Source organism: Bufo bufo, chromosome 8 (genome assembly GCF_905171765.1).
Source record: "Bufo bufo chromosome 8, aBufBuf1.1, whole genome shotgun sequence".
NCBI classification, from domain to species: Eukaryota; Metazoa; Chordata; class Amphibia; order Anura; family Bufonidae; genus Bufo; species Bufo bufo.
The window spans coordinates 53,910,066-53,929,196 of NC_053396.1; the positions used below are offsets into that span (position 1 = coordinate 53,910,066).

Consider the following 19,131-nt stretch of genomic DNA (forward strand, 5'->3'; position numbering starts at 1 on the left):
ACGCTATAACTTTTACCCAAACCAATAAATATACACTTATTGCATTTTTTTTAGCAAAGATATGTAGAACAATAAATTGAGAAATTTATATAGAAATGTAGTTTTATTTGAAAAATTTTACAACAGAAAGTGAAAAATGTCTTTTTTGCAAAAATTTCGGTCAATTTCGATTAATATCAAAAAAAGTTAAAATGTCAGCAGCAATGAAATACCACCAAATGAAAGCTCTATTAGTGAGAAGAAAAGGAGGTAAAATTTATTTGGGTGGTAAGTTGCATGACCGGGCAATAAACCGTGAAAGTAGTGTAGGTCAGAATTGTAAAAAGTGGTCTGGTCATTAAGGGGGTCTAAGCTAGGGGGGCTGAGGTGGTTAAGGTGAAAATGAGCCCGATCCTCAAAGAGGACCTTTCACCTGGCAAAAAATTGTGAACTAAGTGTCATGATCTGTACAGCGGCGCCCGGGGATCTCACTGCACTTACTATTATCCCTGGGCGCCGCTCCGTTCTCCTGCTGTGCCCTCCGGTATGTTGGGTCACTTGGTTATAGTAGGAGGAGACTGCCCTTGTTCTCCTGGGCATCTTCTTCTCCTAGGCTGTAGCGCTGGCCAATCGCAGAGCTCACAGCCTGGGGGAGAAGAAGATGCCCAGCAGAACAAGGGCAGTCTCCTCCTACTATAACCAAGTGACCCAACATACCGGAGGGCACAGCAGGAGAACGGAGCGGCGCCCAGGGATAATAGTAAGTGCAGTGAGATCCCCGGGCGCCGCTGTACAGATCATGACACTTAGGCCTCTTTCACACTTGCGTTGTCCGGACCCGGCGTGTACTCCACTTGCCGAAATTACACTCCGGATCCGGAAAAACGCAAGTGTACTGAAAGCATTTGAAGACGGAACTGTCTTCAAAATGCTTTCAGTGTTACTATGGCACCCAGGACGCTATTAAAGTCCTGGTTGCCATAGTAGTAGTGGGGAGCGGTATACTTACAGTCCGTGCGGCTCCCGGGGCGCTCCAGAATGACGTCAGAGCGCCCCATGCGCATGGATGACGTGTACAATGCGATCACATGATCCATGCGCTTGGGGCGCCCTGACGTCACTCTGGAGCGCCCGGGGAGCCGCACGGACGGTAAGTACACTGCTCCCCCGCTCCACTTTACCATGGCAACCAGGACTTTAGTGTCCTGGCAGCCATGGTAACCATTCAGAAAATGCTAAATGTCGGCTCCAGCAATGCGCCAAAATGACGTTTAGCTTAAGGCCGGATCCGGATCAATGCCTTTCAATGGGCATTAATTCCGGATCCGGCCTTGCGGCAAGTGTTTTGGATTTTTGGCCGGAGCAAAAAGCGCAGCATGCTGCGGTATTTTCTCCGGCCAAAAAACGTTCCGCTCCGGAACTTAAGACATCCTGATGCATCCTGAACGGATTTCTCTCCATTCAGAATGCATTAGGATAATCCTGATCAGGATTCTTCCGGCATAGAGCCCCGACGACGGAACTCTATGCCGGAAGACAAGAACGCAGGTGTGAAAGAGCCCTTAGTTCACAATGTATTGCTAGATAAAAGGTCCTCTTTGAGGTGAAATATGGCCGTGTCCTTAAGGGGTTAAATCATGTAGCTCATTTCTGCCATGCAGAACATCGGTGTGCTGCTAAACTGGCACCCCAAGCGCACTGTGCGCCAGCACCCTTAGGGCATGTTCACACTGTGTTGGACCCACAGCATTCAAACTACAAACCCATAGCCGAAATCCAAGGGTCAACCTCGGATTTCCGCAAACACACCTCACGTTTTTCCACAGTGTGAACATGCCCTTAGGGTAGGGATTTTCAGCGCCCATTTCACCCTCTGCATTGCAATGTGGAAATCCGCGGCATATATCGATATGTTGCACTGGGGTTTTCCCGCGGATGGATCTGTACAAAGCTGCAGAACTGACACACATCCACAGCGGCCGTGCCTGCGCTTGGGACACTGCTCCGTCCGTCACCACATCATTATCTAGTCCCCACGTGCTTCCAGCTTATTCTCAGCCGCCTGCACTGATGCATGGCGGGACTAGTAGTCCTCGTCATCCTCAGATACGCTTACACGCACGTACCATAAACTACAACTCCCAGCAACGTTTTCGCCCGGCTTTTCCATTTCCTAATGTCACGTTCAACAATCAGTAAAGTGCATCTCCCCGCACTGAGGCCTTCACGACGAAGTGGTGGGCGCCCTCGCCCACAGGTTTTAGCAGTCTCGGCTTCCTTACCACGTCTCCTGGTTGCTGAACTTTTTCGTCACCACTCGCCCAAGTTCTAGTCCAAGCCGGTCAGCGATTTTCTGGGACAAGTCCTGGTGGGAGCTCCCGCTGAATATCTTGATGTTCGGCATGTTCTCTCCGGTGCTCCTCGGGAGATACGTCACTGGCGGCAAGAGGGAGGGCAGTGACTAGAATGGAGTTGCTCCTGGCAAGTATGATGTTATAGGAAGAGGCGGAGTCTCGTCCTCCAGGGGGCGGGGTCTCAGGGTTTGCTGGAGATTCTACAGAGCAGGTTGTTGGAGAGAGGAGCAGAGGTCGCGGTGTGGAGGGCAATAGTGACTGGGATTTTTACTTGGGGGCTTTTTTTTTGCAGAATGGAGGAGGAAAAATCCTTGTACTGGAGACTGTATGTTAGAGGGGTCGGGTGATTAAATTACATGGGACTGCGTGCTGGAGGGGCTGAAGGCAGGGGAGAATGATGTATTTTACATGGGACTGTGCTGGAAGTGCTGAAGGCAGGGGAGAATGATGTATTTTACATGGGACTGTATGCTGGAAGTGCTGAAGGCAGGGGAGAATGATGTATTTTACATGGGACTGTATGCTGGAGGGGCTGAAGGCAGGGGAGAATGATGTATTTTACATGGGACTGTATGCTGGAAGTGCTGAAGGCAGGGGAGAATGATGTATTTTACATGGGACTGTATGCTGGAGGGGCTGAAGGCAGGGGAGAATGATGTATTTTACATGGGACTGTATGCTGGAAGTGCTGAAGGCAGGGGAGAATTATGTATTTTACATGGGACTGTATGCTGGAGGGGCTGAAGGCATGGGAGAATGATGTATTTTACATGGGACTGTATGCTGGAAGTGCTGAAGGCATGGGAGAATGATGTATTTTACATGGGACTGTATGCTGGAGGGGCTGAAGAAGGCAGGGGAGAATGATGTGATTTACATGGGACTGTATGCTGGAAGTGCTGAAGGCAGGGGAGAATTATGTATTTTACATGGGACTGTATGCTGGAGGGGCTGAAGGCAGGGGAGAATGATGTATTTTACATGGGACTGTATGCTGGAAGTGCTGAAGGCAGGGGAGAATTATGTATTTTACATGGGACTGTATGCTGGAGGGGCTGAAGGCATGGGAGAATGATGTATTTTACATGGGACTGTATGCTGGAAGTGCTGAAGGCAGGGGAGAATGATGTATTTTACATGGGACTGTATGCTGGAGGGGCTGAAGGCAGGGGAGAATGATGTATTTTACATGGGACTGTATGCTGGAAGTGCTGAAGGCAAGGGAGAATGATGTATTTGACATGGGACTGTATGCTGGAGGGGCTGAAGGCAGGGGAGAATGATGTATTTTACATGGGACTGTATGCTGGAAGTGCTGAAGGCAGGGGAGAATGATGTATTTGACATGGGACTGTATGCTGGAGGGGCTAAAGGCATGGGAGAATTATGTATTTTACATGGGACTGTATGCTGGAGGGGCTGAAGGCAGGGGAGAATGATCTATTTTACATGGGACTGTATGCTGGAGGGGCTGAAGGCAGGGGAGAATGATGTATTTTACATGGGACTGTATGCTGGAGGGGCTGAAGAAGGCAGGGGAGAATGATGTGATTTACATGGGACTGTATGCTGGAAGTGCTGAAGGCATGGGAGAATGATGTATTTTACATGGGACTGTATGCTGGAAGTGCTGAAGGCATGGGAGAATGATGTATTTTACATGGGACTGTATGCTGGAGGGGCTGAAGAAGGCAGGGGAGAATGATGTGATTTACATGGGACTGTATGCTGGAAGTGCTGAAGGCAGGGGAGAATTATGTATTTTACATGGGACTGTATGCTGGAGGGGCTGAAGGCAGGGGAGAATGATGTATTTTACATGGGACTGTATGCTGGAAGTGCTGAAGGCAGGGGAGAATTATGTATTTTACATGGGACTGTATGCTGGAGGGGCTGAAGGCATGGGAGAATGATGTATTTTACATGGGACTGTATGCTGGAAGTGCTGAAGGCAGGGGAGAATGATGTATTTTACATGGGACTGTATGCTGGAGGGGCTGAAGGCAGGGGAGAATGATGTATTTTACATGGGACTGTATGCTGGAAGTGCTGAAGGCAAGGGAGAATGATGTATTTGACATGGGACTGTATGCTGGAGGGGCTGAAGGCAGGGGAGAATTATGTATTTTACATGGGACTGTATGCTGGAGGGGCTGAAGGCAGGGGAGAATGATGTATTTTACATGGGACTGTATGCTGGAAGTGCTGAAGGCAGGGGAGAATTATGTATTTTACATGGGACTGTATGCTGGAGGGGCTGAAGGCATGGGAGAATGATGTATTTTACATGGGACTGTATGCTGGAAGTGCTGAAGGCAGGGGAGAATGATGTATTTTACATGGGACTGTATGCTGGAGGGGCTGAAGAAGGCAGGGGAGAATGATGTGATTTACATGGGACTGTATGCTGGAAGTGCTGAAGGCAGGGGAGAATTATGTATTTTACATGGGACTGTATGCTGGAGTGGCTGAAGGCAGGGGAGAATGATGTATTTTACATGGGACTGTATGCTGGAAGTGCTGAAGGCAGGGGAGAATTATGTATTTTACATGGGACTGTATGCTGGAGGGGCTGAAGGCATGGGAGAATGATCTATTTTACATGGGACTGTATGCTGGAAGTGCTGAAGGCAGGGGAGAATGATGTATTTTACATGGGACTGTATGCTGGAGGGGCTGAAGGCAGGGGAGAATGATGTATTTTACATGGGACTGTATGCTGGAAGTGCTGAAGGCAAGGGAGAATGATGTATTTGACATGGGACTGTATGCTGGAGGGGCTGAAGGCAGGGGAGAATGATGTATTTTACATGGGACTGTATGCTGGAAGTGCTGAAGGCAGGGGAGAATGATGTATTTGACATGGGACTGTATGCTGGAGGGGCTGAAGGCATGGGAGAATTATGTATTTTAGATGGGACTGTATGCTGGAGGGGCTGAAGGCAGGGGAGAATGATCTATTTTACATGGGACTGTATGCTGGAAGTGCTGAAGGCAGGGGAGAATGATGTATTTGACATGGGACTGTATGCTGGAGGGGCTGAAGAAGGCAGGGGAGAATGATGTGATTTACATGGGACTGTATGCTGGAAGTGCTGAAGGCAGGGGAGAATGATGTATTTTACATAAGACTGTATGCTGGAGGGGCTGAAGGCATGGGAGAATGATGTATTTTACATGGGACTGTATGCTGGAGGGGCTGAAGGCAGGGGAGAATGATGTATTTTACATGGGACTGTATGCTGGAGGGGCTGAAGGCAGGGGAGAATGATGTATTTTACATGGGACTGTATGCTGGAAGTGCTGAAGGCAGGGGAGAATGATCTATTTTACATGGGACTGTATGCTGGAAGTGCTGAAGGCAGGGGAGAATGATGTATTTGACATGGGACTGTATGCTGGAGGGGCTGAAGGCAGGGGAGAATGATGTATTTTACATGGGACTGTATGCTGGAGGGGCTGAAGGCAGGGGAGAATGATGTATTTTACATGGGACTGTATGCTGGAGGGGCTGAAGGCAGGGGAGAATGATGTATTTTACATGGGACTGTATGCTGGAAGTGCTGAAGGCAGGGGAGAATGATGTATTTGACATGGGACTGTATGCTGGAGGGGCTGAAGTCAGGAGATATGTGGTAAGGCTGAACTGCTCCGGCTGTTGTGTCAGGGGTAGGGAGATCTGATAGAACATTTTGCACTGAAAAGTCTTCCTACCCCTGAGTGCGCACGCGTGGTGTACGGTTTTACGCATGCAAATGAAGTAGGTGCTTCTCCTGCGGCTGTGCAATTATTTCTACGAATCCAGTGGATCTGCGCTTGTGCAGATCTACACACACCCTCCTCCAGCTGATTCCGGTGCGACCGCGTCACTTCCGGGTACAGCATTCTGCCAGGTATAGGAATCTGGCAGAACACCGAATCCATTCTTAGAATGGGACAAAATTCATTAAAAATGTTTATCATCTCTTTATTGGCTGTATCGAAGGTGGATATAATAATATAATACTGTCATCTTGGCCTTCCGCCCTGTTCTTAGGGTTATGGAGTTCATTTCTGTCCTGGTCCCTGGCATTTTTAAAGGCCTCTCTCAATACTATATCCGGATATCCTCTTTCTCTAAATCTCTCACGGAGTTTAGATGACTCCTGGTAGTATCCCTCCATGTCTGAGCAATTCCTTCTTATTCTTAGAAATTGACCCTTTGGTATTCCTTTTTTTAAGGCATATGGATGATAACTGGACCAATGCAACAAACTATTTGTGGCCGTAGGTTTCCTATAGACAATGGTGGACAGTTTGTCCACACGTTTGGTCACTTCGACATCCAAGAAGGTGATTTTATCATAGTGATTTTATCATAGTTTTATTCATGAGTAAAGGAAAGACCAATGTTATCATTCCGATGTTGCATGGGTCCAGTTATCATCCATATACCTTAAAAAAAGGAAATGGTCAATTCCTAATTTAGAGAAAGAGGATATCCGGATATAGTATTGAGAGAGGCCTTTAAAAATGCCAGGGGCCAGGACAGAAATGAACTCCTTAACCCTAAGAACAGGACGGAAGGCCAAGATGACAGTATCATTCGTATTATATCCACCTTCGATACAGCTAATAAAGAGATGAGAAACCTCTTGAATGAATTTTGGCCCATTCTAAGAATGGATCCGGACCTCTCCGATGTGGTCCCTCCATGTCCGAGCGTCACTTTCCGAAGGGGTAGGAGCCTACGCGGTCGCCTTGTGCGTAGCCATTATTCTGGCTTGAGGTGAGAAGGCACATGGCTGGATCGAAAACCCCTCGGTATCTTCAAATGTGGCAGGTGTAAGGCATGTAGATATATTAATAATACCAAGATGAACACGTGTTCTGCCACTGGTTTGAAATATACTATCAGAGACTTCATAAACTATAGGACTAAAGGGGTTGTTTATTTATGCCAATGCCCATGTCTGAGGGACTATATCGGAAAAACATATAGAGAACTACGACGTCGGATATGTGAACATGTCAATGACATAGAAAAAAGGAAGGATACCCCGGTTGCAAATTATGTAATGGAGGCACACGTAGGTAGACCGGAAGCCCTCAGGTTCTTGGCATTAGAGGTGATACACGAGTCCGAGAAAAGGGGGTACTGGGATCGACGGATTCTCCAAAGGGAATCTGAATGGATTTATCGTTTTCGATCCCAGTCCCCCATTGGACTCAATGAGAGATTGACGTTCTCATGTTTTCTATAGATTACTTATTTTTGCTTGGTGTCTCTGGTGTAGTGAGGAATGGACAGATTGTTCCATTTTTCTCTTTTTCAGTTTTACTTTTGAGGCTTTCTAACATAAGCATTGAGTAGGGACTGAATCTGGCCATATACATCGACACGTGAAGTGTCAGTAGATAATTATATCTTATATTTCTGATTGTGGTAGCCCTTAGTAACTAGGGGTTTCCTAGTATATTAATTATCCACTTCAGGTAATCTTAACTGGATGCGGAATAATACCATGGTTGTGCAGCCGTAACGGAGCATGAGTTTATTCTATTTTATAAAGTTTTTCACTTATAATGGCCCCCCTTAGCTATAGATTACCTCTTTATCTCTGTGTTTGCCATTTTAATTGGACCGTCCTCCATAAGCCCAAGAGGGTCCCTCTATATTATATGATTGAAGCAGTACGGTTTCGCTCTTCCATATCTATTCGGGAAGTGGAGGGACTAGATGGAACTCCACTTCCCGACTAGATATGGAAGAGCGAATCCGTACTGCTTCAATCATATAATATAGAGGGACCCTCTTGGGCTTATGGAAGTCCAGTGTATTACTGTACTGCAGCGGCGGCACGAAGCGCACGGCGTCATAGCAAACAATGACGCCGTGCGCTCCTGCTCTCAGCAGGATGCCAGGCCGGGATACCACGGACCACTCACGTCCGTGTTCCACAGCCGTGTGCATTCGGTCTAACCCATAGCTTGGAAGTCCCAGAGATGCTCTGGAGAGTTATGCGGCACATTCCTGCTGGGGTTTATCGCCCATATGTTGGACTAGGCAGGAGCCGCTGGTGGTCCAGGCTGCCTCCTAGCTCTTGCGGCATGTGCGTGTGTGCTCCTCAATGGGAGTGATGCCACGCTGGAACAAATATGGAAGGAAACACCCTCATGTGAGGTGATGGATTCCGCCGCATGTGGCCGGCATTCAACAGGAGTTGTATCATCCGAGCGCCACAGAGTTACCCGGCATGCGATCCACAGGAGGAAATGGTAGAGAAGTAGACGCCACTTCCGATAAGGCGTGCGTTCCACGTGATGCGCTTCTAATCATGTGACCGGATTTGCATTCCAAACGCTGGGGGAAGGGGCAGGATCATATAAAAGTAAGTGAGAAGCCAGGGAATGCCGGCGTGGTTGCTGCAGACTGTGTTTCATCATCTGGATATCGATATTTTCCTTCCTGTCCTCTTTTCTCGTGGGTATATAGACCTAATATACACTCACCTAAAGAATTATTAGGAACACCATACTAATACGGTGTTGGACCCCCTTTTGCCTTCAGAACTGCCTTAATTCTACGTGGCATTGATTCAGCAAGGTGCTGATAGCATTCTTTAGAAATGTTGGCCCATAATGATAGGATAGCATCTTGCAGTTGATGGAGATTTGAGGGATGCACTTCCAGGGCACGAAATTCCCGTTCCACCACATCCTAAAGATGCTCTATTGGGTTGAGATCTGGTGACTGTGGGGGCCATTTTAGTACAGTGAACTCATTGTCATGTTCAAGAAACCAATTTGAAATGATTCGAGCTTTGTGACATGGTGCATTATCCTGCTGGAAGTAGCCATCAGAGGATGGGTACATGGTGGTCATGAAGGGATGGACATGGTCAGAAACAATGCTAAGGTAGCCCGTGGCATTTAAACGATGCCCAATTGGCACTAAGGAGCCTAAAGTGTGCCCAGAAAACATCCCCCACACCACCACCACCAGCCTGCACAGTGGTAACAAGGCATGATGGATACATGTTCTCATTCTGTTTACGCCAAATTCGGACTCTACCATTTGAATGTCTCAGCAGAAATCGAGACTCATCAGACCAGGCAACATTTTTCCAGTCTTCAACAGTCCAATTTTGGTGAGTTCGTGCAAATTGTAGCCTCTTTTTCCTATTTGTAGTGGAGATGAGTGGTACCCGGTGGGGTCTTCTGCTGTTGTAGCCCATCCGCCTCAAGGTTGTGCGTGTTGTGGCTTCACAAATGCTTTGCTGCATACCTCGGTTGTAACAAATGGTTATTTCAGTCAACGTTGCTCTTCTATCAGCTTGAATCAGTCGGCCCATTCTCCTCTGACCTCTAGCATCCACAAGGCATTTTTGCCCACAGGACTGCCGCATACTGGATGTTTTTCCCTTTTCACACAATTCTTTGTAAACCCTAGAAATGGTTGTGCGTGAAAATCCCAGTAACTGAGCAGATTGTGAAATATTTAGACCGGCCCGTCTGGCACCAACAAAATTGCTTAAATCACCTTTCTTTCCCATTCTGACATTCAGTTTGGAGTTCAGGAGATTGTCTTGACCAGGACCACTCCCCTAAATGCATTGAAGCAACTGCCATGTGATTGGTTGACTAGATAATTGCATTAATGAGAGATAGAACAGGTGTTCCTAATAATTCTTTAGGTGAGTGTATATTATATATGGTAAAAGCCTGATCTTTGCTATTCCTCCCCTTACATCATTATAATCCTCTAGGTGAGGATTTTCTGTCCTCCATTTGGTGCTACACTTGGGTGACTGCCCAGGATTCTGGCCAGGCAAGGTCCGGCTATGAGAACATGGAAGAAGAAAAAAGACCTGATCTGGCAGAAGGAGAGATACCGGCGCCGGTACTAGATGGTTTTTGAATGGGTAAGTGCAAAGTAGGGATCGACCGATTATCGGTTTTACCGATATTATCGGCCGATATTCAGGATTTTGAACGTTATCGGCATCTATTTTGCCGATATACCGATAACGTATGGGGAACACAGATCGCGCTGCTCTCAGCGCTCTCTGTGTTCCCTCAGCAGCACAGGGGAGAAGGAAGCAGTGTCTCTCTCCCCCTGTGATGCCGCTGCAGCCAGTGGGAGGAAGAAGTACAAGAGGAGGGGAGGGGCTGTGGCCACTGCGCCACCAATGAAGATAAGTCTTTCATCCTCCTCTGACGGCTATACCCCCTCCAGCCTGGAGAGAGCATACCAGTTTGTGCCCAAGCAGTAGGAGTAGGAGAAAAACATACATGAAACAAACCATAACACGACTAATGCCAGTAGGACCGAACTGAGGACCCTACCGGCAAACCAACCACCATCACCTGCGGCAATAATAGAAAACAATGGGTGGGAGCTGTGTCCCCCAATGAACTAAGAGAGAAAGAGATTTTACAGGTGAGTCCACAAAAATCTTGTTTTCTCGCTCGTATCATTGGGGGACACAGGACTGTCGGACACTCCAAAGCAGTCCACGGGGAGGGAAAAACCACACGCCCATGGAAAACATCCTTGCAGAAGCTTAAGACACTGCTGCCTGCAAGACCTTGCTGCCCAGAGCAGCGTCTGCTGATGCAAAAGTATGCACCTGGTAAAACTTGGTGAACGTGTGCAAGGAAGACCAAGTCGCTGCCTTAGGGTACTTTCACACTAGCGTTTTTCTTTTCCGGCACTGAGTTCCGTCAGAAGGGCTGAATGCCGGAAAATAACTGATCAGGTATATCCCCATGCATGCTGAATGGAGAGTAATCAGTTCAAGATGCATAAGGATGTCTTCAGTTCAGTCATTTTGACTGAGGCAAAAGAGAAAACCGTAGCATGCTACGGTTTTATCTCCGGTGAAAAAAACTGAAGACTTGCCTGAATGCCGGATGTGGCTTTTTTTTCCATAGGAATGTATTTGTGCCGGATCAGGCATTCAAAATACCGAAATGCCGGATCCGTCCTTCCGGTCGACCGAAAAAAATAAATGCCGGATCCGTTTTGCCGGATGACACCGGAAAGACGGATCCGGCGTTTCAATGCATTTTTTTGACTGATCAGGCATTTTTAAGACTGATCAGGATCCTGATCAGTCTTACTAATGCCATCAGTTTGCATAAGTTTTGCCGGCGACGGAACTGCTTGCCGGATTACTCTGCGGCAAGTGTGAAAGTAGCCTTACACAGCTGTGAATCGGAAGCATGGTGGAAACGAGCCCAATAAGCGCCCACCTGCCCCGGGAGCGGTATGTGTCAGCAATTGACAAACAAATCCACCTGGCAATCGTCACCTTGGAGGCTGCCAAGCCTTTACGAGGACCTTCAGAAATAACGAACAGAGAGTCCGTACGGCGGAACGATCTAGAAATGGATAAGTAAATCCTCAGAGCCTGAACCACATCCAGCTGATAGAGAGCTTGCTCCCTAGGATGTGAGTGGCAGAATGAAGGAAGAACAATGTCTTCGTTGACATGGAAGGCAGTGACAACCTTCGGCTGAAAAGAAGGTATCGGGCGGAGCACTGCCTTGTCTTGGTGCAGAATAAGAAAGGGCTTCTTACAAGAAAGCGCTGCTAATTCCGAAACGCGCCTGATAGATGTTATTGCCACCAGGAATGCAACCTTCCAGGAAAGAATACGGAGGGAAACTGCATCTAGAGGCTCAAACGGAGCAGATTGGAGGGAACCAAGGACAAGGTACAAGGTCTTAACTGGGGCCTGTTTTGCTAGAGGACGCTGGAAAAAAATTTACAGCGCAGACACCTATCCCTTTAAGGAACTAAGAGCAAGACCCAAATTCAGACCCGATTGCAGAAAGGAAAGGATAGTGGGAAGAGAGAAGCGTAGTGGAGGAAGGTTACGTTCCGCGCAGAAAAGACAACCAAGTTCTATAATACATTTTGGACGACGCTGGTTTCCTGGCCTTAATCATGGTGTGGATGACCTTGTCAGGGAAACCTTGCTGCTTCTGAATGGCGGTTTCAACAGCCACGCTGTCGAACGTAGTGACTAAATGCTGGTGGAAGACAGGCCCCTGAGAGAGAAGATTGACTCTGAGCAGAAGAGGCAACGGCGTGTCTCCTAGAAGAAGGATGACATCGGTGTACCACGCGTGATGGGACCAATCCGGAGCGATGATAATCGTCTGGATGCCCTCCATCCTGATTCTGCGCAGGACTCGGGGCAGGAGAGGAAGAGAAGGGAATACGTACAATTGAGAGAACCTATCCCATGGTGCCACCAGTGCGTCTACGGCGCACGCCCGGGGATCTCTTGTTCGAGAGAAGAAGGTGGGGAGTTTGTGGTTGAGTCTGGATGCCATCACAGGGCTCCAGATGGCGACCAAAATGGTCACAAATGCGACCTAGAATTGCAAAATGGCGACAAGACTTTGTAGTCTTGTCGCCATTTGCGCCTAGACCCTCCGCTGCTCTGCCACTTTAAGAAGAACGGGATTTCATACAGCAGGCAGACGGCAATCCAATAACAGAGCTCCGCACAGTACAGAGCTCTGTTATTAGTGAGGAGGCTGCTGATTGGTCATAGTATCCCCGGGCTGCCCTGCCATTGGCTGCTCCTCTCACACCCCCATTCTCCCGCGCTGAACACAGTAGCAGCTTGCTCTTCAGTCATGAGAACAGGGAGCCGCTCCATGCCGACTGCTCCATAGAACAGGTTAGCTTGAGAAACGAATACTTAACATTCCACAAACGGTCACAGTCACCCCTGCGCTGCCACTGCTAAAGGCTAATCCTTACGTCTTTACGACCCTGATAACACTCAGGGGGGCGCTGCTGGTGCTCCGTGTGAGCTCCCTGCCTGGGCTCACAAAAATTATCTTAATAAGGGAAGAAAAGGGTTAATAGGAGCCCCGCGCTGGTCAAGACACTAAAAAGCCAGTGAACCATATCTCTTTCAATAGTCTGTGCTTAGTAGGAGGAGATAACCTCCCCTCCTACTGAGCACGGACTATTGAAAGAGATATATGGTTCACTGTCTTTTTAGTGTCTTGACCAGCGCGGGGCTCCTATTAACCCTTTACATACTTAACAGCATGACTGATGATCACCTCGCCACTTGCTAATGGCTGCCGCTGCCCAGTATCCCCGCGCCTACCTAACTCTCTGCACGTTTCCTATTTTATGCTGAAGTGTGGGGGGGGAAGGGGGGCTTTTCTGGTGTGAGCCCGATAAGTGCGATTGTGACCAGTTCCATCGGTTGGCGCACGTGCAGCGGTATGAGGGAGCACTCCGCCATTTGTACAGCCTACGATGCGGAGATGCCACCATGCTAAGGAGTCTCAAGTGTGGCTGGCAGTGAAGGTGTTAAGGCCGCAGGGCTGCCGGTCGTTAAAGTAACGAGCCTGGTATAACAGGCTGATATAAGGAGCAGCCGCGCAGCCCACCTACTCCTTGCAGGACTCTGATCATGCACCCTCCCTATCCGCCCTTCCCAAACTATGGGCCCACTTACCGGCTACAGCCCCCCTACTACAAACTCAAGGGGCCCTACTGGAAGCCTCCCTACAAGGGGGCCACAGGGCCCATGAAGTCTGCCCTTCCCTTTGACTGCCTGGATAACTACCGGTGGGCTCAGCTGTAGGCCTTTCTCAGCCAGCTGGGGCCGGAGTTGGGGTTGACTGAGCCGCTCTTACACCAAAGAAGTAGGGGTTCAGGTGAACCCCAGAGTGGACGCGTCTGTTCAGTGTTCACTGAGGCCCCGTACGCTGAGCCGCAAGGGATGGCCCCTATTGTGCCGTGTGCACAAAGCACAGAGCTGCAGGGAGAGTGTAAAGTCCTATTCACCCTGATAGAGCTCTATCATGGTGAATAGGACAAGGGATGAAAGATCCCAGGTTCTAGCCCCTAAGGGGGGAAATAGTTATTAAATAAAAAGTAAAAAAAAACAAACACCAAAATATTAAGTTTAAATCACCCCCTTGCCCAATTTTACATATAAAATATATAAACAATACAAAAAATTACATATCGCCACGCCCGAAAAAATTGCGAACTAATAAAATATTAAAAAATATCTCCTATGCGGTGAACGCCGTAACAGAAAAAAAAACAAAAAACTTGCAATTTGACTTTTTTTTTGTCACCTTGTCCCGACAAAAATTTGGTTAGGACTGTTCTATTATGGTCCAGACGTTCCATAAAATCTGGAATGCACTCGTGGTATCAAGTATCGCAATACATTTTTATGGTATCAAAATAGAGTCAAAATTTTGGTATTGTGAAAACCCTAGGCAAGACCTGTTTGTTTTTTTTTTGTTTTTTTATTATTATACTGTAATTATATGTATATTAAATTTGGCACCTTCATTTTTCAGGTTAGGAGCCTTGATATTTTTTTTTAGTCTGGAGCCCTGCATCAAGTCCACCTCCGGTTGGCCCCAACGGAGACAGATAGAGTCGAACACCTCCGGGTGCAGAGACCACTCTCCCGAGTCCACGATCGTCCGACTGAGGAAATCTGACGTCCAATTCTCCACTCCCGGAATGTATACCGCCGATAGAGCTGGTACATGTGTCTCCGCCCACTGCAGGATTTTGGCCGACTCCTCCATCATCGCTTGACTGCGGGTTCCCCCTCGGCGATCGATGTAAGCCACCGCCGTGCCGTTGTCTGACTGGATCTGAATCGGCCGGCCCCTCAGGAGAGGGGCCCAATGGAGAAGGGATAGATGAATGGCCCGGAGTTTTTAGGATGTTGATGGGTAGACCATACGCCTTGGACTGTCTGGGACGGGAAGACTCCGCCCCAACCCTGAAGACTGGCATTGGTGGTAATGACCGTCCATGAGACCGGGAGAAAGGATTTCCCCAACTTCAAAGTTGGGGCTGAGTGCCGAACGCACCCTTGGGGACAGGACCATGTGACGGTCCAAGGATTCCGGCGACTTGTCCCAAGATGACAAAATTGCCCGTTGAAGGGAACGGGTGTGAAATTGTGCAAAAGGAACCACCTTGAAGGAAGCGACCATTGCACCCAAGACCTGCATGCAAAATCGGATTGATGGGTACCTGCGCCAGACGAGAAGACGAACCGACCGCAGAAGGGCTAACTGCTTGTCCAGAGGGAGGCGAACTAACGCTGCATCCGTGTCAAGGATCATGCCAAGGAAACTGATCCGCCTGGTGGGACGTACGGAAGACTTCTGGAAGTTTTCCAGCCAGCCAAAGCGTGCCAGGGTATCCAGAGTGATACGTAGACTGTCCTCGTTCTGACCGAAGGTCGCTGCTTTGACCAGGATGTCAAGGAATTCGCCTCGCTCCAGTGAAGCAAAAACATAGCGAAGGGACTCCATTCTGAAGTGTTGAATCCGGAGGGGGGGGGGATGCCCATGCTGTCGGTCGTGTACCAGAGAAGCGTAGAAAGGAATGGGCCCAGACATTTGAAGGCTTAGCGTGAAACGTGCACTTGGATCTGCCCTGTGGGAGGTGAGTACTTTTACCGCCCATAGCCTCGGAGATAATTTCATCTAACCTGGCCCCGAATAATCGGGAGCCGGAAAAGGGAAGGCCTGTTAGGGAACGCTTTGACGATGAATCCGCTGCCCAAACTAAGCCACAGTTCGCGCCGTAAGGTTACTGCGAGAGCCGATGAGCGGGCAACAAGTGCACCCGCGTCCAAGGAAGCCTCACAGAGATACTTCCCCGCCTGTGAGATTTGCAGGGCCAACAACTGAAGCTCAGCTAGAGGGAGGCCCACCGCCAAGTCCTGATTTAACCGGAGCGCCCATTCCAAGACCGCCTTAGCCACCCAGGTGGAGGCAAAAATTGGACGAATTGCTGAGCCACTTGCCGCAAAAACTGACTTAGATAAAGACTCCATATGGCGATCTACTGGTTCCTGGAGGGATGAGCCATCGGCCACAGGAATGGCGGTATGTTTGGCGAGACGTGCGACCGGAGGATCCACCTTAGGAGGAGAGGACCATTTAGCTATCCAATCCGCTGGAAAGGGATAAAGTAGATCAAGTCGCTTGGACGGTCCCATGCCTTTGCAATGACAACCGAAAAGTCGTCATGTAAGGGAAAGGCCTTCGGAGTTTGCCTGGAGCGGAGAAAAGACACTTCCTGGTGGCTCATGGAGGGGGAGCCATCCTGCACCTGGAAGGTGTCATGGACAGCAATAAGTAAGCTGTCCACCATGGAAGCAATTTTGGAAGATTGTTCCAGATCCATATCAGAGTCTAAGTCACCAATCCTCCCGTCGGACAGGGAGGGAGGATGCGTCCGAGCGTGACCGGGGGGGGGGGGGGGGGGGGGGAGAGGAGGAATAATGTCCTGCTCTGGGCCGCTTGTGCGAAGGTCTGCCCCTAAGTTGCTCGACCGAGGAAGATGCGGACTGCGTAGGTGGGGGTTTATCAACCAAATCCACCCATGAGGGAGATGGTGGATTGGGATATTCTGGATAGGTCATTCACTGACCGGGATAGGGCACGGGCCCAGTCCGGTTCCACACGGTCAGGGTGGTCATGCGGCTGCGTAGGCTGGGGGGGGGCAGAACCTGTCTGGGCGCACAGCATGCGGAGCATACAGAGTCCGGCTGGCTGCGAGGGGCGCCCGCTTGCAAGGATCGGAGTGGGAAGGGGGAGAGGGTAAAAGAATATTCGCCTATTCCCGATTACTCACCCCATCTTCATCCTCTTCACCCTCCCTCAGTGGACTAGCAGGGTCACCTCTTCAGCAGCTGGCACCCAAAGTGGCAGGAGTCTGGTATGGCTGGAGGTTCTTGTTGGATCCAGTTGACCCTTTGGCTGGCGGGAAGCAGGGGAGCTAGGCTGCCCTGGTCCACCTTTACTTCTTGGGGGAGGTCGGGCGGTGAGGGGAACCAACACCGGTCTTGCTTCCCAGGTAGACAGAGAGGCTAGGCGACTCTGTTTCCCATACCTAAAAGGGGAAAAAAAGAAGCCGCCCTGCAATCAGGGAGGTCTGCCTCCTACGACACTAAGCTAAAAACTGGTATGCTCTCTCCAGGCTGGAGGGGGTATAGCCAGCAGAGGAGAAGCTAACAGTTTTCAGCCTAGTTTTACCTCCTAGTGGCAGCAGCAGCTATACCCACGGTCCTGTGTCTCCCAATGATACGAGCGAGAAAGTAGATTAGGCCTCATTGATAGAGAATGCAAGAGACCGGATAAAAAACCCTTTATTACTAAAGGATTTAAAAGAAAATATCCCTTTGAAGCTGGGACCTCTTCCTCTTGGGGGAAGGCCCCAAACATTTATGTTGCCATCTCTAAAATCTCAAAGAAGTCCTCTCTCCCTTTTGAGGATAAGGGATTCCTGAGGGACCCATTAGATAAGAAGATTGATTCTTGTTGGAAAAACACCTGGGAGGCTGCGGCTTCTGCATTCAGACCAAGTATTGCTGCCACTGTTACAGCCAGAGCCATCGAAAAGGCTTTCGTCTTGCCACTCTACCCCACAGCCCAGACATATGAAGAATACGGGAAATTGTTGTCACGTGTACCACACAGCCAGTACTTGCCAGATATTCCTGCAGTTCCTTTAATCTGTCTTTTCATCAATTTTGGAGGGACATCCAGTTCTTGGTAATGTCACTGTTGTGCCATATTTTCTCCACTTGATTTTCACTGTCTTCACTGTGTTCCATGGTATATCTAATGCCTTGAAAATTCTTTTGTACCCTTCTCCTGACTGATACCTTTTAACAATGAGATCCCTCTGATGCTTTGGAAGCTCTCTGTGGACCATGGCTTTTGCTGTGGGACGCGACAATGAAAATTTCAGGAAAGACCAACTAGAGCCGCTGAACTTTATTTGGGGTTAATCAGAGGCACTTTAAATAATGGCAGGTGTATGCTGACTCCTATTTAACATGATTTTGAATGTGGTTGCTTAATTCTGAACACAGCTACATCCCCAGTTATAAGAGGGTGTGCACACTTATGCAACCACATTATTTATTTATTTTATTTTTTTCTCCACCTAAAACTAAAAGATTTCAGTTTGTTTTTCAATTGAGTGGTACAGTTTATAGGTCACATTAAAGGTGGAAAAAGTTCTGAAATGATTTATCTTTGTCCCATTTTTTTACATCACAGAAACCTGACAGTAGTAAGAGGGTATATGTTTCGTCAAAGTGACAGGTACCACGCCCCTTTTACACGCCCCCTTTTCATATTGCTTGATATTAAGTTTATATCGCATGATATTAGTTTTATATAGCTTGATATTAGGTTTATATTGGCACTTCTCAGATGCCTGCTAAATTGCAGATCACCAATATCAAGTTTTCCCAGACCTGTCACAGACTGTGGGCATGTAATCAAGCCGTTGCTAATGCAAGGGTCATGGCCTCTTGCTCGAACATTGCTTAAATCACAATTTTCCCAGACCCATGTCCCCGGAGCTGCCCCTACAAGGTCGTGACACCTGTCAAGGACGTCAAAGCACTGCTTTTAGGTCCGGTCACAGTATTCATTCTTGTAATCGAGACTTTTCTAAGGCCCGGGTCATGTAGCTTTTAGGGTCGGTCACAGTATTTATTCTTGTAATCGTGACTTTTCTACAGACATGCTCATTAAAGCATCTGGACATTGCCATGGCTTTGATATGATTTTATATCAATTTTATACAATTCACAACTTCCATTTAAATAAAATCTTATTGATAAGCCCATTCATGGCAGTTGATACGCTTTTGATATAAAATTAAGATTCATGCATAAAAAGACCTATAATGAACATATCAATTCTTATAAATTATGATTTAACTAGTCATTATAAATAAATTTTGTAATTTTATAACATTTCATAACCA

The 19,131-nt window shown here is 48.2% G+C and overlaps 1 protein-coding gene across 1 annotated transcript in view; it reads right to left on the reverse strand.

The window, feature by feature from the left end:
- The window catches only part of PRPS1 (phosphoribosyl pyrophosphate synthetase 1), a 44,466-nt gene extending 41,995 nt beyond the window's left edge, over window positions 1-2,471 (reverse strand). The window contains exon 1 of the mRNA XM_040405699.1: window positions 2,262-2,471. Coding sequence (XP_040261633.1) covers window positions 2,262-2,383 — 122 coding nt within the window. The 5' untranslated portion in view covers window positions 2,384-2,471. The remainder of the gene's footprint in view (window positions 1-2,261) is intronic.
- Between the last annotated feature and the right edge of the window lie 16,660 nt (window positions 2,472-19,131).